This window comes from Saccostrea cucullata, unplaced genomic scaffold (assembly GCF_032062105.1).
Source record: "Saccostrea cucullata isolate Sc308-1 unplaced genomic scaffold, CSIRO_AGI_Scuc_v1 ctg1737, whole genome shotgun sequence".
In the NCBI taxonomy this organism is placed as follows: Eukaryota; Metazoa; Mollusca; class Bivalvia; order Ostreida; family Ostreidae; genus Saccostrea; species Saccostrea cuccullata.
In genome coordinates, this window is record NW_026923265.1 from 151,744 (window position 1) to 173,906 (window position 22,163).

Here is a 22,163-nt window from a genome sequence, read left to right on the forward strand (position 1 = left end):
ACTGATTTATTAATGGGAATGATATATAAAAGAAATCTAAATGTGCACTGTTTCTTTAAGAAATTTCATCACCTTGAACAAATCAACATAAGTTATGCTAAATATCGTTACAGAGTGCTTTCTTGAATCAACAGTTAGATCTAGATAAGTCCCAGTATTTTGTTAAATTGTTGGTATCAAGGAAATGACGATCCTTGCCTTGGTGTAATGGGCACATAATTTTATCCCCTATTTTTAAGGTATCCGCTTGAATAAAGTGGCCTTCAATCGCCATTGCTATCGATTACTTATTTCCAGATTTACAGCTAAATCCTTTAGTAAACTTATTTTCTCTATGGAATGTACTTGTTACTTCCATCAAGCTTTTTTCCACATCGGTTTGAATAAGCTTGGTTTCACGAACGTCCAAAGACTCCCAATGTACTGGCTGGTAAACTTGAAGTTGGATTGACGTTGTATTGACAGCAATTGCAACATGATGATCTCTGGATAAAAATAAAGCTACATTTCTGTACAGACATAACCTATCATGACTTTTAAGCACTTTCCAATTTTGTTTCTGCATACAAGCAACGACAAGACGAAAGAAGTAAAAGTAAGGCAACAGTTCAAATTTAAAAATTAGAATGGACGATTTTACATGTGCTTCACGAACTTCGTTTTGCATCTCCTCATCAAAATCCTTTCGATTCATGCATGGTATGTAAAACATGTCCCCACAACTGGCTACTAAACCAAGTCTTTGCATGAATTTCAAAATTTTCGTTTTATGACATGAGAAGTCCTGATGCTTGTGTTTTTTGTTTATCTCTACATGCTCAAAGGCCCCGGGCTTGTAAAAAGCATGATCGGGAAAATCCAAGTTAGTGTCACTTAATGCATCATCTTCATTGTCCAAATTTATAATTGTATCGTGTGTTCTTTCTTCATGCAGTTTTTTATCAACATATTTCCAGATTTCCATTAGATCTCTGTCTTTCAGATGTCCAGTTTCATAGTATTCTTTCCAATCCTCCAGTGCAACTTTAATGCCTGCTGAGATAAGATTGTCTGTAATAATGTGTTTGAAAGCATCAACAAACCACTGCACATCAATAATGACGGATCTGTTTAAAACTTCGTCGTTAAAGTACAAAATTTTCCCAGCGTCGTGAAAATATCGTAACATTTCTTGTTTTCTAATATGTTGCCTTTGAGTATGATGGTGTGAAAAAGCTTTTTCATACTCATGGACATGCATAACTATTTCTGCTGTATTCATAATTTTAATTTCATTTTTCCTCTGATGTATGTCTATTTCAAAGCAAACCCACTCCTTTGGAATACGTTCCGTCCATTTTCTGTGGGTTCCAATTTCAACGATCCGCTTTTCTAAATCTTGAATGGGTTCTACAGGCAGTCGTAAGAAAAAACAAAAATCCTCTCTAATGTATTGCGATAAAATGCGAGAATGACGTGGAATCGTCTTTTGAAGATTCATTATGAATTCCTTCTTGCTCTAAAAAAGTATATGTAAATGTTAAACTTACAGTTTATAATAAACATACATTCATAAAATTCTAATACGAGACAGAGCGAGGGCGAGAGAGAGAGATGGAACCTTATACTGTTTGGCATTCTCCCAATGTGTGGCTACTATCAGAATAGTTGGTGCTTCCCCACTCTCTGTGTCACAAAATGTATGAATGGAATTTATCCAGAACAGAAAATATTCTGAAAAATTAAAGGCATATTTTTAGAGAAATTGATATGAAACAAATATAAGGAGAGATGTGCAGTTTTCCCAGAGTTATACCTCCATATGTCCATCCAGAGAAAACGCTCCCATCTTGATCACATACTTTTTTATCCACCTTCTGGTCAAGACGTTTAGAGGCGTCCACCACCACAACATAGAAAGCTCTTCTGGTTAGGTAAATCTGGTGACAGGCGTAGTAGACACATTGACCCGCAAAGTCAAAGAAAGTCAGAGTCTTTTTAGAAGATCCTTTCCGATGCTTAATTTCTGTTGTGTTCAATGTAGTAGCTTTGGGAAAATCTAAAATATTGTTTTTCAGATTGGATTGTTTATGATAAAAGAACACTTAAATTTTCCCAAAATGAAGGCTTTTTTAAACTTTATTTTATCTTATATATTTGCTAGATTCTCAAAAAACTCAAAGTTTTTAAAAAAATAATTGACACTCAAATGATAAAGTAATCGTTCTGAGTTTATCTTTTTATATAAGAATATAATTACAATGTACAAGTATATATTTTTTCAAACTGTAGGATTATCCTGAAAGAAATATTAACAATAGCAAAAGTTTCTTCATTTTTATATGAGATCAAGAGAAATATAAAATAATAGCATGTTGATGCATATAACTCTAAAGAATTTATACGTTCATTTATAACTAGGCCTATTTTGATATGTCACTAGGTATTTTCAATATGAGAAATATAAGAACTAGAATTTCTTATAATATGTCAGTACGTCAGTTATTTAAGATAAAAATCAAATGAAATGTTCTCAGGTTTGTAAGGTATATCAATTATAAAAGCAAATTGTCTTTGTATTCTCCATTTTTTGATTTAATTTGTATTGTTTGAATAGATTATGATCTTAAATATTATTCGTTATCTCCATATATTTCAGGACAAATCTCGCAACATTCTAATTTTAAAATTTGTTTTTAAAATACGCTTCTGTTTCATTTCTTCTGAAAGATCTAAATCAATCAAAAATCTAATAAAATTCAAAATGTTATAAATTATAAAAATAACCTTGTAATGACTGTGTTTTATCATTTATCTCAAACATTTCTTCATGAACCTCAAGACCTCTTGTTTGCTCAACGTCTTTGATATCCTTTTTCTGCAGACGTTTGAGTAGCGTAGTCTTGCCTGCTTCAGCACATCCAACTATCATGCCTCTAGCGTGGTGTACAAATTGAGTTTCGCCTTTCTTGTCTAACTCCAAGAATTGCATTCTGGCCTCAAGATCCCATCTTAGAATTTCTAAAGGGACATGAACTGCAAAGGTACAATAAAATATCATCTAATGGCAGTCAGAACGTAATGACACTATATCCAAGTTAATAAAAAAAAATAATCAGTCAATTTCATATTAATACAACTTGGACAAAATTTTATAAATCAGAAATCTAGAATAAGGTTTTATTTTTTTTTTTTTGATTTTGCAAGATGAAGTCATTGGCGATTTTAAAATGCAAGTCATAGATTTTCCTTTTTTTGTCTACGAGAAGTAAATTATTGACATAAGCTATTGGCGTATTATACATCAAAAGCACCCGCATTCAAGCCAAAAAAAATGTGGACAAATGCCAAACTGGCAATCCTGAGCAATTACATTTTAAAGAGACCATAAATTTACAAGCATTCCGAGAAGTACATTAGCAATACTAGTGCCTCAACGGCAGGTGTAATCTTGTCCGCAATTAAAGAAATTATAATGTCTAAATTCCGTAAAAAAAATTGAAGCGTAATGTAAACTTGCTATGTATGATTTGTGTGTGTTGGTGGGTTTCATTAGGGGGTTAAATAAATATTTTACAAGTAAAAAATCCCATTTTTAATATACACATACACTTCTTTAAGTTCGTCACCGTCAATTTTTTTATTGAAATAACTCTATCTTTAAATTTAATACCACTTGTTTTCAAAACAAATGTTTCAGACCCCCCCTCCCCAATTTATTCAGTAAATTACACTATACTTTGGGAATTCAATCGCTAAAAGATCGCCACTATTTAATTCGCGTGCAATTTGCGCCACAATTGATTTTAAAATGAAAGGGTACTTCACATGTACTTACAGTGTTCATTTATTGTAGGATGAAAGTCTCTGTCTGATATCGTACAGTGTGTAATGATATCTAGTTGTAGTTTCTCCATGAAGAGCTCGTACATCTTCTTTGGTCTCTCTGGTAGATAAATGCACCTCTCTTTTTCGATTCTCTTATACTTCCAGGACCTACAGTATTCTGATATCACATCACGTGACGCTTTGTTCAAGAAAAAATCTAAATCACTGTCGTCTACTAGTCATTCCGTTACAAATGCATACATGACGTCATGTCTGATGTCATCGGATGCAAATGTAATTCGACCGTCTTCTGTTAGCATGATCTCCTCTGTGAGAAAGTTTTCATCAAAAACCTCAGGAATTGAAAGTTTGGAAAAGTATCTGTCTCCAATCTCCTTCAGCATCATTTGGAATGAGCCATGATTGAAACTAGCTGTATACGTGTCCATGAGTAGTAAGGAGTACAGGAGACATCTGATTTTAGATTCATACAGATGATATTTACCTAAATATAGAAGTCAAGGGAAGTATAATGTTGATGATTTTTTCTGGTTTAAGGGATAGAATATAAGGAAGGAATTGCGAACCCTACATATATCAAAATTAAATAAGTATATCTCTGAAAATAAATCTAACTTAATTAACCGCAAAAATGTTATATTATGGTACTTGTACTCAAATATTTACCAAGATATTGATGTAGTTATTATTTTCACTGAACTAATAATGCAGAAAACATTTAATACTTAAAAAGACAAAAGAATAGAAGGACAAATTCTACATTATCGGCCACAGCAGCGGCCGATCTATTTGTGGTTGTGTTAGAAAGTGAACATGGGGAAATGAGACGTTATTTTTTATTAGTTGGGTAAAATAAATCTTAAATGATAACATATATAAAATCATGAATAAAATATTTTTAAAACTTGCTTTAAACTTTGTATAAATTGTTGTTATTATATCTATATTTCATTATCATTTCTCATCAGATAATTGATTATATTTGGTTAGATAAAAAAAGTTTACAATGAATATTCTCCAACCTGGGAGTGTGTAAGATATGAAAAGAAATCGTCATGACTTTCCGGATAATATTGACCTTGTAAATTTCTTTTTTAAAATTAAAAAGTTGTTCATCACCTTGTAAAAATTGTTTTGAATATGCTACAGCTGCGAATGACACAAAGATATTTTTTTCTAAATTTTGCACCGCGTCTTGCAGCATAGCCTACTTTGCAGTAACTATGGGCATTATCACGTGACAAAGATCCAGGGTCTCAGCACGTGGTTCATCTTGAGATGCCTTCATCTTCATTTTGAGTATGATAAAACCTTACCATTAATCATTGTTATTACATCGAAGAATCCATTTAATGAGCAAGTGCACTAAAATTTCTGTTTAATTTTTAAAAATTATTTATTTATTTTACTTTGAAGACAGCCTGAAATAAAAGCAATCATTATTTTTGTGATATTTCAGCTTTGAATATTTCGTTTGCATTACTTGTTTGGATGATTTAAATTGTGAAAGTATTTTTGAAATGCTAAATCTTGTTTGCGGCCGATTGGATGCTTTGCATCAATTTTACTTGATATGAATGTATCTGTATAATATACTTCCTTTAGGAACATATCTAACATACATGAAATCAAGATGTCAGCAGACTTAGATTTTAGGAAGAACGCAAAGAAAGATTGTTTTTGCTGTGGGACAATTAAGGTTTTACGAAATTATTTCAATGCACATTCTTCAAGTTCATGATTATGTAAAATTCAAGATAACCGAAATCAACATTTTGTTTTATCGTTTCAAATGTGTAAACTTTCTACAACAAGAAACGAATTCTTTGGAGGTATATGTGTACTGACAGCATATATGAAATCAAGGTATCAATAGACTAATATTTTGGAAGAACGCATAGAAAAATTGCGTTGGACCATTAATTAAGGTTTCAAGAAATCCTTTTAATACACATTCATCATGTTCATGTGTGCCCCATTGAAATATTTACTGATGTTGATAAAATTTCTTTGTTTTAACAAATACCTAAAAACCAAGTTCAAGTACATGTATATTTGAAATCTTTAGATGAATTTTGAAAAAAAAACAAATTCATATTATTTGATCATTCAACTTACTTGGTTCTCTATAAGCCTTATTATTCATGATATAAATGTCACTATGGGGATAAAGGCCAATGCAAGATCTCACTATGTTGTGTCTCCAATATCTAGACAGCCATTTCACATGGTTCATTGATCCTCTTCTGCATTGAACAGCCTGTCCTTTCTGTTGTAAATCATTTGCAAATGACTTTCTCACCCTTTGGTCTTTTAAAATATGATCAGGAATATTCACTAAAATGAGAAAAATATATGTAACATATATTTGCAAAAGGCTTTCATACAGCTGTACAAAAGCCCAGAATGCTCATTCGGGATTCGAATTTCGAAATGCGAGATTCGATATTCGAAATACAAGATTCGAAATTCGAGATTCAAAATTCGAGTTTCGAGATTCAAGATCCAGACTAACCAATCAAAAGCGGGTTCAACATTTGATTACTCCCCTTAAATATGTTTTTACTATCAAGAAATCATTTAATATGTTTATAACAAATGGCTCATTTGATTAAATTATAATGCAAGAAGGAGTATTATATAATTTAGAAGGAAATTTAAATAATTATTGGATTTTTAATAAACAAGATATACTTAGATTTAAAGTATAGCTTCTTAAATATTAAGCAGATTACTTATTTCAGGAGTATATATATTTTGTATTGTCTACTTTGTTTACAGGGATGATGACAAAATAATAAACTTATAACTGAGTGACAAGTGTCTAAAGATTAACAATAACACCACACTTACCCACCCCATCTGCCCAATTTTCCAAACACAATGAAAACGTTACTTTGTTAAACTTGAAAGGCAATGTAAGATTGATTTTAAAGAAATCGCGTTCATTTTCCTTATAGAGGAAATACTTAAAGAAATAAGTAATTATCTTGGTCCAATACTTTGATTTTTGAGTTATTTAAAAATTAGATATACAATACAGATTGGCAATATGAAATACAATAAGTATTTTATTTGATATCAAATAGTAGATGAGTCTAAATTAGCTGGAGAACAATAGCATTATGGTTTTATATTCTAGTCTCTGACCATAGCGTAATGGTCAAGACTTAAGTTTACTAGTAAAACCTTATAAAACTACATTATTTCAATTCAGCAATCAAATCTGACTACGCAAATGTACGCTTTATGAATGTAATAAAATATATATCATTGTTTAACTGTGCATTGTAGATTGATTGATTGTATATTGTTTAAAATCCCTCTTGAGAATTTTTCACTAATATGGAGACGTCACCGTATGCAGGTGAAGGTTTTCAAATTTTGACCTTTACTCGGCACTCAGGGCCATTGAGCAGTGAGGGATCTTTATCTTGCCAGTGCCTGCCGCTGACACGGGGCCTCGGTTTTTAAGGTTTCATCCGAAGGACCCGCACCTTTCACTTCAAAGTGCCGAGCGTACGGCGAAGGAACATTTGCTACCTATTGTAACGACTAGGTCAGTCAAGGCCGAGATACGAACTCATGATCTCCCGATCACGGAGCGAGCGATCTACCGACTGAGCTACCATGAACGGTCTGTGCAGTGTAGAGACGATTCTTTATATTTCATATCCAATCAATAATTATTTTCTCCCCCCCCCCCCCTCTTTGATCTATTACAAAATTAGTCGGCATAACTTTATTCCGCAAGTCAACGATAAGACCATATAATATTCTATATCATACGTATTTACTGTTTTATTTGAATATAAAAAATTAGATTATTTATATATTTTTCAAAATTTAATCCAAATTTTGTTTTTATTTCGTTTTGATGCATAAAACATTATTTTAGCAAATGACCCATTTTTTTTATAAATATATTCATCGATTTCTTGATAGTAAAATCGTAATTAAGGGGAGTTATCAAATATTGAACCCGCTTTTGATTGGTTAATTTGGATATTGAATTTCGAATCTCGTATTTCGAATCTTGAATCTCAAATGAGCCTTAAGGGCTTTCGAACAAATGTAAACCATATGAGTTAAGTACATGATTAAGAGAGGATGATAATTGTATTATTAAAAGAAAAGTATGCTTGCTTTGTTATAAATTTTCGGTTCTGTCTTGTTGTGAAAGATGCAAATAATGATTTTCATATCACAGTGTATATTTAGATATTGTAGACTTTTTTTTGATGTTCCAAACTTTTGCGATTCATCCACCATCCCTATTTATCTATATTAATTTTGTCACTTCAAATCCCACTGTTGTACAACTTGAAATAAAAAATAAAATCCTTTGCAGTCATTTTTTAACTTATATAAACTCGACTCGGTTTATTATTTTCAATTTTACGATAAAGTTTGTTTGTATCATCATTTTCATAATATTCAAATGCGTTGAACTTAAAAACTTCATTTCAATGGCTCTTTTGATTTAAAAAGGTCGAAAGGGAAGTACGCTACTTAGTGAATGAAGCATATGGAGATAACGAATAGTATTCAAGATCATAAGTCTACAAAACAATGCAAAATAGGAGCAGAGCAAACATGGACCTCCAAAACAGATGTGGAATCAAGTACCATGAATCTAAGCAGATACTTTAATTAATATTGAGTCTCTAGAATTAAAAGAAAACCTGTTTAAAAATTTGAAATACATTTACATACATATCTGAGAAATCTCATGGAAAATATGTTCGTCCTTCATCGTAACATGTGTCAATATATCCATCTGCAAACGGCGTATGATTAGGGAATCCATGACAGCCACTGGGCTAATGAGACATTTTTCTCCACGTTTTCTATTATATTCTCTTGTCCTAAAGTATGTACATGTTGCAGAGAAACTGAAAAGAAATAATTTGTAATCATTGTGTGCTGGAGAACGGTCCACTATGCAATACAGGATTTCGGCCTCTGCATCCGCAGTTAGGAGAATTCTGTCCCCATCTACATGAATAAATTTACTTTTCTTCAACCTTTCTAGCGTCTGCTGAGCTTCTTCACAAGTTTTGCACGTCTGTTCATCAAACGTTTTCCATCGTGTCACATTATACATCAAAAGGATGTCTTTGTCGTTGAAGTCAAGGATCGCATTGTCGGAGCATAGACGGCAGAACAATACTGATTTCTCATCTGAAGATAGAGTTTTGAATTCATCTGAAAATATACAAGATCCAATCTATTCAAATATAACAATATTGCTGACCTTAGCACATGGGCTAGGTAAAATCACGAAAAATCTCAGTAGTTAAAAGTTAAGTGGAGAGGGGGTGACTTGAATTTAATGCTATTTGAGAATGACACCATATCAATATAGCATGCCTGTATAATTTTGACTTTCTTAAGTGGAGATTTTTAAAGTTTTTCCCCTAAATATCAATTAGCAAATAAATTGATCTTCTAACTATGACCCCTCCCTTACAACCCCACCCCCTGATCAAGTTTTGAAAAAAAAAATCTTCACTACATGCAAATGCTTAGACGTCGTTATGAATAAACATAATTTTTGTCTGTGCACAATATTTTTTTTCAACTTTTCTTAACTTAAACTTTGTGATCATACCATAAGTTCGAGATGCTTTTATATGTTCAATGAAAAAAAATCACTAATCATATATCTATGTGAATTTTGATCCCACATTGTGTCCCAACTCTACTCCCACGAGATCTGCTTTGAACAATCTTGAATCTACAATACCTGTGCAAATTTGCAAATACATATCATCTATCATATTTTTGCTGTTCTTGAGAAGAATATTTTTCCTCTTTATTTCCATTAAAAACTTTGATTGCCCATTTTGGTCCCATCCGAGGGTCATGATATAAACAAACTTGAATTCACTAAGTAAGCCTTATCTCTCTCGTGGAAGTGGGCGTTGTCTTTCATTTGAACAAAATAGAATTCTCTTAATCCAAGGGTACTTTAGGGCAAGTTTCGATGAAGTCGGTCCAGTAGATCTTGAGAAGAAAGAAAATTAGATAAGTTTACGACAGACAACGCCGACAGACAACAGACAAATTTTGAAAAGAAAAGCTCACTGGATTCTTTTCTCAGATGAGCTTTAAACATTGCAGACATTAAGTTGTACTCTATTTTTAACTGTCATAAAACAAACAAGAGGCCCATGGGCCACATCGCTCACCTGAGTAGAAATTGGTTTATTTATTGAAAAGTTTAAATCCAAAAGTAGTACCTTGAGCAATCATGGCTATTCTTGAGAAGATTTTTAAAGAATTTTCCTATATATTTCTATGTAAAACTTTGGTCAGCCATTTTGGCCCCGCCCTACCCCCAGGGGTCATGATTTGAACAAACTTGAATCTACACTACCGCAGGATGCTTCCATATACATATGATCAATTATGGCTTTGTTATTCTTGAGAAGAAGATTTTTAAAGAATTTTCGTATATATTTCTATGTAAAATTTTGGTCGGCCATTGTGGCCCCACCCTACCCCCGGGGGTCATGATTTGAACAAACCTGAATCTACACTACCTGAGGATGCTTCCATATGTTTCATCCTTCCTGGCACAGTGGTTCTTGAAAAGAAGATTTTAAATTTATTTTCATATGTGTTTCTATGTTAAACTTTGGTCGGCCATTTTGGCCCCGCCCTACCCCCCGGCGTCATGATTTGAACAAACCTGAATCTACACTACTAGAGGATGCTTCCATATAAGTTTCATCTTTCCTGGCACAGTGGTTCTTGAGAAGAAAATTTTTAAAGAATTTTCCTATATATTTCTATGTAAAACTTTGGTCGGCCATTGTGGTCCCGCCCTACCCCCGGGGGTCATGATTTGAACAAACTTGAATTTACACTGCCTGAGGATACTTCCATATAAGTTTCATCTTTCCTGGCACAGTGGTTCTTGAGGAGAAGATTTTTAAAGAATTTTCCTATATATTTCTATGCTAAACTTTGGTCGGCCATTTTGGCCCCGCCCTACCCCCGGGGGTCATGATTTGAACAAACTTGAATCTACACTACTAGAGGATGCTTCCATATAAGTTTCATCTTTCCTGGCACAGTGGTTCTTGAGAAGAAGAATTTTAAAGAATTTTCCTATATATTTCTATGTAAAACTTTGGTCGGCCATTGTGGCCCCGCCCTACCCCCCGGGGGTCATGATTTGAACAAACTTGAATCTACACTACCTGAGGATGCTTCCATATAAATATGATCAATTATGGCTTTGTTTTTCTTGAGAAGAAGATTTTTAAAGAATTTTTCCTATATATTTCTATGTAAAACTTTGGTCGGCCATTGTGGCCCCGCCCTACCCCCGGGGGTCATGATTTGAACAAACTTGAATCTACACTACCTGAGGATGTTTCAGTGTAAGTTTCATCTTTCCTGGCACTGTGGTTCTTGAGAAGATTTTTAAAACATGCCACCAAATTTTTATTAATTCCCAATTATCTCCCCTTAAATTAGGGCGTGGCCCTTCATTTGAACAAAATTAAATTCCCTTCATTCAAGGATGCTTTGTGGCAAGTTTGGTTGAAATTGGCCCAGCGGTTCTTGAGAAGAAGTCGAAAATGTGAAAAGTTTACAGACAGACGGACGGACAGACGGACGGACGGACGGACGGACGGACAGACGGACTACAGACAAAATGTGATCAGAAAAGCTCACTTTAGCCTTCGGCTCAGGTGAGCTAACAAACGTCTAGATTTTGTTAAAACCGTGCATAATTTTTGTGAGCCCAACGACGTCTTACATATATGCAAGCTGTGGAGCAATCTTTAAAACAAAAAGAATGGTTCTAGAGGTACATAAATGTATATCTACATTAATTATGGACGAGTAGATCACCGTTTGACATCGATCTCGAAGATAAGTATGTCAACTCCGTAAACGACAAACTAACACATATGCACACACCCTCACACACCCTTACTAACACACACGATTACGTTACTATATCCTCTATAATTCTGTGGCAAAGGATGATAAATGACCAGCTAAATTTCCTAAAATATTAAAGAAATTTGCCTATTTAGAGTGAAATATTACAGACATATTTTACCTGATAAAGGTGTTTTCCATACTCTGTAGTCTCCAACGGTGTTAAGGATATCCTGATCTAAATTTAATAAAAAGCACTTACATTGAGGTAAATATATATAATATCAAATATGTTTTTCTCCCGAATAACACATGTACACTGTTAGGAGTATGATATATCGATATATCTGAGATCTTCTGCATCTACATATACGTATATATCTACATATATATAAACATATACTTGTATATATGATATTTTGATAATTTAAATTTAAACTTCAAAACATGTTGGTCTAATGTTGGTCTAAATATTCAGAAAAGCTTTCAAAGTTTCTTACTAAAAGTGTTTTCTCTAGGCTTTTCATTTTCAAAGGAATGTTGTTCAAGTCCTCTATCTGAAAAATAGAAATAGGATGACAAAAAAAAAAATGGAAGCAAAGATAGTTTGTTGTCACTTAACAAATCAATGAATACAGGAACATTTTATATGCATACTGATAATGATGTATTTTCCTATTCTGCACTGCTTGCTAAAACTGATTAATCAAGATCTGAAGAAATAAAAAATAAGAACATGTAGGTTATATTCTAAGCAATGAGGAGAGGTCAATAATAAATAGTAGCCACACTGTAATTATAAATCGAAAATACCAGAAAGATTTGGGTAGTTTTATATTCATTCCTTAAAATATGATTTTCCATCAATGATAATAGAAAAGAGGACAATTTCCCTTCAAAACTGCATTTTAATGAATCGTTTTCTAAAAATAAGGTCATTAGGATTGACACATTTCTCACGTGAGTTTATATTCAATATAAATTGATTTTCCTATTCAATCAGATGGCATATTACAACAAGAAGTATACTATTATTTTTAAGTATACTATTATTTTTAACACATTTATACATGTAAAATATATATTTTATTTGATTATGTAAATCTCACAGAAAAAACAAACGTCAGGAGAAACGGAGTCTTGGTCACACATATATCTATTTGATTAAGAACAAATTGTATGACTGTACTTTTTTAATAAAAGTTATTAGTGTTATAATATCTTAATCATTATTGTTTGATAGTATTGCACAAAGTATCATGCTTTGAAAGATTTTAATTTTTTAGTGAGAAAAGTGGGAGGGGGGGGGCATACTTTCTTTATATAATCTTTTCTAAATAGTTTCACATATTTTTTTTTAACTAGTCTGCAAAGGACTTTAATCGTACAACGCAAAAAGCACTTTGTACATCATTATCATGTACATGTACACACTATTAAAAAAAAACAAACATTGGGCTCTTCTTTAACCTATACTTTAAAGGTAGTCTTTCCCCAATCCTCTTCTAATGGGTACATGTATTACATAGAAATCCTCAATAAATCTGAATATAATGGGTTTTTTTTGTTACGGGGTTTTAAAAGCAATTCGCGTTCTCCCGATTTGATGCATGGGCGTTTTATCTTTAGAAAAAGTTTACAGTACTTCTTGAGTGACGAATATCTATACCTCGTTCAATACATGTATTAGTGTGACAGATGGGATATAATATTTTTTATATCAGTTACACTTAATAATAGTCAATCGAATTTGTGTCAAAAAGTATACCTTTTTCATCCATGTCAAGCACGCTGTAGTCTCCATCATGATCACGAACTCTCTTCAACACAGCTGAAATGTGTTTGTAAACCGTTTTTCAATTTGAAATGATTTAAATATCTTACATTTTCAACATAATCGAATAGTCAGAAACAAAAGAACATAATTGCTGTAAAATGTTTGACTTTTTTGGATTACATTTCTTTGGCTTAATAATAACATAAGTGATTAAAAGCAAATTTACAAAAATAAGAAAAGACCAAAATATGAATTAAGGAAAGTGTAAAATAACAGATAACACGTGTTTGGTTTTGAAATTCATTTCAACAACTGCAATATATTGAAATAAACAATTCAAATTTTGGGGTCGTTATTTCATTAGTTGAAGCATCAATATATAACTGTACTTTAAGGATAGACGATACATATTTTAAAACAATTCGTGAACATACAGATAATTAAGGAGTGACTCTAATTCTTGGCCAAATTATTGAGTATGATCTGGTTTGGGTCAGTTAACGCTTAATAATCCGTGAAGTGGATTATAAAAAAGCGTTAATTGACCCAAACGAGATTATACTCGATAATTTGGCCAAAAATCAGTTATTCCTTATAATTTAATTTCAAAATAATCAAACAACTTTGGATGTAAAATTGTGTTGCTTTTTACGAGTTGAAATTTACCGCGCAATAATACAACCTTAGTAACGGAAGTGATGTGAAGCGAGGGGAGGTAATAACTGATACATAGATCTAGCAGCCATGATGTGTGTTTACATGAGGTAAGATCGAGTTAGTATTTGAAGTTAAAAATACAGTCATTAAATCTTGAATTTTCCATTGATACCGATGACTGGAAATGAGGGGATTGCATGGATAAGATGATTAAGCTGGTCGTCAAGGGGATGTGTCCCCATACCAAACCAGATTATACAAAATATTTTGCGTTCCTTTTTGGAAATCAACCAATGAGAGGCGAGAATGTAAACAAAATTGAATTATAAAGTTGTAGATTATTATATGATGGTTAACAAAAAAGTGCAACTCTGAACATCATACTTTACAATTTCGGACAAAATAGAGTTTTACCATTTCAATTACAATCAAAATTGATCTTAAAGTATAAATTGATACAGGCATCTATTTTTTCATTCATACCATCTGTCCTCAAATAAAAAGATTACTCATGTACACGTCAAAAGCAAAACAAAAAAAAAAAACCAAATATAAAAATAAATATTTTAGGTTAATTTTAACATAGATAAATACATGAACATGTTTGGACCGAAAAGCGAACTATCTTGTGGAACGACGTATAGCTGTAAGATTATGGGTATATTTTAACTTGAAATCACTGAAAAATTTATCCAAAGGAAACTTTTTTTTCTCTAAAACAAAATTAAACATGGATATCTTTAAGAAGATAAAACACTTAGTCTGCTTTTCGGTTTCTTGATATAAAGAATATCAGAGAGAGGCTCAAGTTTAACATTTTTATTTACGCAGATCTTAACATTTTTATTTACGCAGATCTCACCTTTGTTTTCTTTGAAACCTAATATAATCTTAGAAAAGTATGAAAGCAATTTATTTATTGTTATCTATATAAAAATATACTTGCTAGAAGATTAAAAATAATTCTCAAAGACGTTTAAAGACTTGGTTGTTTTAATTGAAACCAAATCCAAAACATGGCTCGAACAACAACGTATATTAAACTTGGTAAAAAAAAACAATTATCTTGGATATTTCTCTTAACCCACAATGTCAAACTTTAATTATTGCTAGAGAACATTTTTTTTTCATAAAATATAAAATTATATACCTGACATGTCGCCAAAAACAAAACGAACTATATCTTCTGCAATGAAAATAGAAAAGAAAAATGGAATTTATACAAGTTAAACAATGAAAAAATATGATTGAATTTTCTGTGAATTTGTTTTTATGAAAAAATCTCCTACTATCAATTGTTGAAGACTTCTTTCGTTTCTCATTTACATTTGAAAATTAGAAAGATATCTAGTTAATAATAAAAACATTTCAAACTACAAACCCTTTGTTTACCTTGTTTAGTACCCTTTTATGAATATTAAAGTCTTTAAAGAAAAAAAATTAAAATAACATTTTTAAGTTCTTGCGAATCGCATCTATATTTTATGTTACTTCTTTTCTTTCAAAAATTAAAGACCCATCGTCCTCTGTCAAACGGCCACTCTCTACCTCTGAGCCCTGTGTATTGATCATGTAAACAGTGCGGAGAAACTATTGAGAGATATATTTTTTTCTAAAGGTCATTTGTGTAGTTTATGACTATGATAAATTGAAAATCCGAAATCTAGAATTTTGAACACATTTAAAACTCTGATTTTCATATGATATATTATTGCAAAGAGTTCTCCAGATAATCCACAATAAGTACATTGACTGCTAATTCGATTATACTCAGTATATGTAGAGATCAATAGAAAAACATTCTTGTCAGATTTCTTGAAAAGGTTCTTTGTCAATAATGAAAGGAAGCTTTGGATGTCTCAAATTTTATGACATATAACCAAAGGAAACTATTTGATTTCTTTTTTTTAATTCATCTTGTTTTAGAATAAACAAACACTATTTACCTGTAGTAAGCTTTGGTTTATCTTTTTCTGCAGGGATTAAAATGATTAATTCTTCGGCATCAGCTACACATTAGTGAAAGAAAAAAAGAAATAGATTTTAAACATGATAAATCATCAAGGAGTTTAAACAGCCTTTTTTACAATGTGCATTTCACAAATGTGAAAGCATCCATGTATCAATATATAGCATCAAAATTAGGCAAGAATTATGTTTAGTAAAATAAGGAAAGTTCCCATATGGTTAACCTTGTGGAATCTGTGTAACAGAAAGATAATATACAAATATAGCCCTTTCATGAAGTTGGTCTATTGATGAAAAGTATATCGAAATACCACAAAAAGCGAGGTAGATAATATGTTTTTCTATGAAATCTATGTATCTATGGATTGGTCAAATGAAAGAGCTACATTTGTTATAGTTAATTTTTTTGGATGAACAAAACAAATTTGATTTGAAACAGACTATATATATATATATATATATATATATATATATATATATATATATATATATATATATATATATATATGAAAATTATTTTAAATAAATAAAAACACGGAGAACGAGTAAAACATAAGCGCTTTCATTTCTTCTTCATGATGTTTTACAATACTCATGGTAACGTCTATTATGACGTCATAATAACTTAACGTTAACAAGTCTTTGATTGACGTCATATTTTTCCCGTACTTTCACAGAACAATGCATTAACAAAGCATACAATAACAAAGCAATAAATGTGACTCAGTAACATAATTTACATGTAAAGAAACAATTCTTTTACATTAAACTATTTAATTTAGGTTTGAAAGTCCTTATAAAATGTCTTTCTTTATCACGTCTTTCGATTGTGTTAGAGTTGTGCAGTTTATAAAATGGAAAGACAGTAAAAGTTCTATTTCCGCACACGTCTAAGTGTTCACTGACTTTGAGTTTGCGATATTGCGGTACGTTTATTTGTTGTTTGTGTACTCTGATCTTCTCCCGTAAGGTACTTCCCGTCTCGCCGATATATAGTTCCCCGCAACCGGAACATGTTATAACGTATATAACATTTCTAGTTTGACATGACATGTTATTATTAACAGTAAACTGTTTCCCGTTAAAGTTGAAACTTTGTCCTTGTCGTATGTATGGGCAGGTACCACAACGCGAATCCTGGCACTTGGTCACATGAAATTCTGTCGTTTCTTTAAAAGAGAACTGAGGTTCTTCGGCTGCCTCCTACTGTTTATGAATTTCCGATTTTTGAATATTTTAGACATAGTTTCGTCGGTTTTCAAAACGTCGTTGAGTTGGTAAACAATCGGTGCAACGTTTGTATTCTGGGGATTATGGGTCGTTACTAAAGGCAAGATCCTGGAATCCGTCTTGTTTTGTTGCACAGGGTTGAGGAGGTCCTCTCTGTCTATATCCATGGCTTTTTTAATAGCATTATCAATAATTTTTTCGGGATAACTTTGTTTCCGTAGATACTCTTTCAGCTCTTGTAGTCTTTGTATTTTGGTTGTTTCCTTATCTACGATGGTGCATATTCTCCTTGCTAAATTATAAGGGATGGCTCTTTTCGTATGCCGTGGATGGCACGAATTAAAATGAAGATACTGATGCGTGTCTGTTGGCTTGTAATAGATATCTGTCAAAATGACATCGTTTTCCTTAATCACCATGATATCCAGAAATGGAATTCTATCGATCTGTACTTTCCTCCGCTGTAAATCTTATGTCAGGATTAAGTTCATTCACTAATGTTGTAAATACAGTAACAACGAATTGTCTACCTTTAAAACATTAGTGAATGAACTTAATCCTGACATAAGATTTACAGCGGAGGAAAGTACAGATAGAATTCCATTTCTGGAAACAGTTTACTGTTAATAATAACATGTCATGTCAAACTAGAAATGTTATATACGTTATAACATGTTCCGGTTGCGGGGAACTATATATCGGCGAGACGGGAAGTACCTTACGGGAGAAGATCAGAGTACACAAACAACAAATAAACGTACCGCAATATCGCAAACTCAAAGTCAGTGAACACTTAGACGTGTGCGGAAATAGAACTTTTACTGTCTTTCCATTTTATAAACTGCACAAATCTAACACAATCGAAAGACCTGATAAAGAAAAACATTTTAGAAGGACTTTCAAACCTAATTTAAATAGTTTAATGTAAAAGAATTGTTTCTTTACATGTAAATTATGTTACTGAGTCACATTTATTGCTTTGTTATTGTATGCTTTGTTAATGCATTGTTCTGTGAAAGTACGGGAAAAATATGACGTCAATCAAAGACTTGTTAACGTTAAGTTATTATGACGTCATAATAGACGTTACCATGAGTATTGTAAAACATCATGAAGAAGAAATGAAAGCGCTTATGTTTTACTCGTTCTCCGTGTTTTTATTTATTTAAAATAATTTTCATATTTATCATCGACCACTGTGATTTTTCTTGGATTATATATATATATATATATATATATATATATATATATATATATATATATATATATATATATATATATATATTGTTGTGAGATGTGTATTGTTTTATTATGTATATAATTAGTAACATTAAGTTTCTTGAACATTCCAGAGTGGTCAACATGTTTGGTCATTTTATCTAGAACATTCTTAAATTTTGTGTATGTCCAGATTGTTCCAGTGATATCATGTTTTAACATTTTCTAGAATATTCTAGATTTATAATACTGTATAAATACCCTGTCAATTCAATGCATAGATATACAATAATTGTGGATACTTTCGTCGTATAAGCACTATTGAGATATAACTGGGATATATTTTCACTGGGACATTATTGTGTGCAGCAACGGACACTCTGATGTATGTATTCTTAGATTCTTGCCAAGTTTGTACTTTATGTTTCATATACTTATTATATATTACTGTAAATAAATTATTGTTAAGTTTAAATTGTGTTATTGATCTTTGCTGGCATTTCGGGTAATTCTGACCCATAACAGAATTGGGGGCTCGTCTGGGATAAAGAATTTTTGCACTTTTGCAGTTTATTGTCACAATTTAGTTAATTGAAACTTTAAATTTGATTATAAGCCAGCAGAAATCAACATGGTATTTTCGGTCACAGACTTTCTTAGTTCACCAAGTGTTCAGGTTTTTGATACGTTAAAAAAGGATGACTTGATCGCATTAGGTTTGCATTTTGGGTTAGATGTTAAATCCTCTCAGAGAAAGCAAGACATTAGAATTAAGGTTGCAAACAAACTAGTAGAAGAAAACGTCTTTGAAAAATACGATCTTCCAGAATATACAGTTAAATCAGAGTTAGGCTCTTATAAAATGGCAGAATATCAGTTTCAAGTAGAGTTAGAGAAAATGCGATTAGAAAGAGAAAAATTAGAAAGAGAAGATCGAGAAAAAGAAAGAGAAGAGCGAGAAAGAGAAAGAGAAGAACGAGAGCGTGAACGAAAATTTGAATTAGACAAATTAGCAGCAGAAAGAGAAGAGCGTGCAATGAACTTTGAATTAGAGAAATTAAAATTACAAAACCAACCAGAACCGTCAGTTGTCAAAACTGAATTTGACGCAGCAAAAAACATTAGGTTAGTTCCGAAATTTCAAGAAAAATCTGTAGACAAATATTTTCCCCAATTCGAAAAAGTTGCAGAGAATCTTAAATGGCCACAACACGTTTGGTCAACAATGTTACAAAGTGTACTGGTTGGAAAAGCGGCTGAGGTATACTCTGCACTAGGGGTAGTTGAGAGTTTAGATTATGAGAAGGTCAAAGCAGCAATATTAAAAGCATATGAATTAGTACCTGAAGCATATAGACAAAAATTCAGAAAGTATAGGAAGTTTGATAATCAAACATTTGTTGAATTTTCACGAGAGAAAGAAGATTTATTTGATCACTGGTTTAGATCTAAGAAACTTGATAAAACTTTTGCTAATTTGCGCCAAGTCATCCTGGTAGAAGAGTTTAAGGAATGTGTTCCTCAAGATTTGAAAACACATTTAGAAGATAAGAATGTGAAAACTCTTGAAGAGGCAGCAGTCATATCTGATACTTATGCTCTGTCTCATAAAAAGAATTTTGTATCAAGATCTCAGACTAGCAGTAATTCTACCAATTCAGACACATATAAAAAGAGTGGTTCAGGGTCTCAGTTTTTCACAAGTTCCCAGTCTCCATCCCAAGGTGGTTCTAAGTCCGGTCCAGGACGTATTGAAGGATCTTCTGGAATAGGGTCGCTTCCTACTTGTAGTTATTGTAAGAAAAAAGGTCATCTGATCAGTGAATGCTTTAAACTTAAGAGAAAAAATGACTTTGATAAAACTCAACCACATGCTTGTGCGGCAGTTAGAGGAGAAAGAGAAGCCTTAGTTTCGATTTGTTCTGACACTCCTGATGTCCAGGGTTCACAGTCCAGTTCTATTGATTCTATGGAGGATTATAAGCCCTTTATGTCTCAGGGATTTGTTTCACTCGGTGACTCTAGCGAAATAAAACCTGTCCAGATTTTGAGAGATACTGGTGCTGCACAGACGTTATTGTTAGAGGGCGTGCTTCCTTTGTCTGAGCAGACTTCTACTGGTGGGTCAGTTTTATTACAGGGTGTGGAGCTAGGCGTCATTGATGTTCCCCTGCATAGAATTAGTTTGAAGTCAGATTTAGTTACTGGACCTGTTATCGTAGGTGTTCGACCTACTCTTCCTGTTCCAGGCATTTCTTTGTTTCTAGGCAACGATTTAGCTGGTGGAAAAGTTGTACCAGATCCTATAGTTTGTGAGAAAATCACTCCAGATGTCATGTGCGATGATGAAGATGATGACATTTATCCAGCCTGTGCTGTTACTAGAGCGATGGCCAAAAGACGAGAAATGGAGGCAGACCATACTCAAGCCTTTGACGAGATGAATTCCTCTACTGATATTGATTTGAATGACACTTTCTTGTCTGACCTTGATGGCACTCAAACAAGCATGGAACCACAAAATATCAAGATGTCGGTGACGAATGAACCTTTACCAAAATTTAGTGGTGATGAAGATGAGTCAAACCTACCAGAAAGCCAAGACAAGGATATCATAAGCCGAGAGCAGTTACTTTCAGCACAACATAAAGACCCAGATATCATTCAACTTAGTAAGAGGGCACTTCCACCAGAAGAGGCTACTAAAGTTGGAGAATGCTTCTATATGAAAGATGGCATCCTTATGCGAAAATGGCGACCACCTGATGCTTCTCCAGATGAAGTGTGGCGTGTTGTTCACCAGATAGTGGTCCCAGCTGCTTATCGTCGAGATGTCATGAGTTTAGCTCATGATACACCTATGGCTGGTCATTTAGGTATCAATAAGACTTATAATAGGATTTTGAGTCATTTTTATTGGCCTAAGCTAAGAAAGGATGTTTCGAAGTTTTGCAAGTCATGCCATGTCTGTCAGATGGTAGGTAAACCAAATCAGAAGATACCATCTGCTCCTCTCCAACCCATTCCAGCTTTTGAAGAACCGTTTAGTCGAGTATTAGTGGATTGTGTAGGACCTTTGCCTAGGACCAGATCTGGAAACCAGTATTTACTTACCATTATGTGTACATCCACTCGATTTCCTGAAGCCATACCTCTTAGGAATATAAAGGCAAAGAGCATAGTTAAGGCCCTAACCAAGTTTTTCAGTTTTGTACGAGCACCCAAGGCAATTCAGTCGGATCAAGGCTCAAATTTTATGTCGGGGTTGTTCCAGCAAGTCATGCATGAGTTGGGTATAAGGCAATATAGATCAACTGCTTATCATCCTGAATCCCAGGGGGCGCTAGAACGTTTTCACCAGACCTTAAAAACAATGCTGAAGACCTATTGTTACCAGTATGAGAAAGACTGGGATGAAGGGGTTCATCTTGTACTATTTGCTGCACGAGAGGCAGTCCAGGAGTCTCTTGGGTTTAGTCCTTTTGAATTGGTGTTCGGTCATACAGTTAGAGGTCCTTTGAAATTGCTGAAGGAAAAGTGGCTGACTGAGACTAGTGATCTTAATCTTTTAGATTATGTG

At 32.9% G+C, this 22,163-nt stretch overlaps 2 protein-coding genes across 2 annotated transcripts; both read right to left on the reverse strand.

Moving 5' to 3' along the window:
• Positions 1–75: 75 nt before the first annotated feature.
• On the reverse strand, positions 76–4,039 carry LOC134263600 (probable serine/threonine-protein kinase pats1). Its single transcript, XM_062745987.1, has 5 exons — positions 3,818–4,039; positions 2,767–3,015; positions 1,796–2,038; positions 1,601–1,713; positions 76–1,498 (listed from the first exon to the last, which is right to left on the reverse strand). Exons 1-5 carry the CDS (start codon positions 3,909–3,911, stop codon positions 284–286), a joined length of 1,914 nt encoding a protein of 637 aa, XP_062601971.1. The 5' UTR covers positions 3,912–4,039; the 3' UTR covers positions 76–283.
• LOC134263601 (uncharacterized) lies at positions 4,027–16,170 on the reverse strand. The gene is made up of 8 exons (XM_062745988.1): positions 16,114–16,170; positions 15,318–15,353; positions 13,502–13,564; positions 12,234–12,290; positions 11,915–11,971; positions 8,545–9,036; positions 5,947–6,165; positions 4,027–4,312 (listed from the first exon to the last, which is right to left on the reverse strand). The coding sequence occupies exons 2-8, from the start codon at positions 15,322–15,324 to the stop codon at positions 4,047–4,049; spliced, it is 1,161 nt and encodes a 386-aa protein (XP_062601972.1). The 5' UTR covers positions 15,325–15,353; positions 16,114–16,170; the 3' UTR covers positions 4,027–4,046.
• Between the last annotated feature and the right edge of the window lie 5,993 nt (positions 16,171–22,163).

Excerpts from the sequence above, each read along its gene's own strand:
- LOC134263600 (XM_062745987.1), bottom strand. The coding sequence starts at position 3,911 with ATGTACGAGCTCTTCATGGAGAAACTACAACTAGATATCATTACACAC. Across the intron at positions 1,714-1,795 it reads CTCTGGATGGACATATGGAG|AATATTTTCTGTTCTGGATA; the intron begins GTATAACTCTGG and ends TTAATTTTTCAG. Across the intron at positions 1,499-1,600 it reads AGAATGCCAAACAGTATAAG|AGCAAGAAGGAATTCATAAT; the intron begins GTTCCATCTCTC and ends ATACTTTTTTAG.
- LOC134263601 (XM_062745988.1), bottom strand. Across the intron at positions 12,291-13,501 it reads GCTTGACATGGATGAAAAAG|ATAGAGGACTTGAACAACAT; the intron begins GTATACTTTTTG and ends TCTATTTTTCAG. Across the intron at positions 9,037-11,914 it reads ATGGAAAACACCTTTATCAG|ATGAATTCAAAACTCTATCT; the intron begins GTAAAATATGTC and ends GTATATTTTCAG.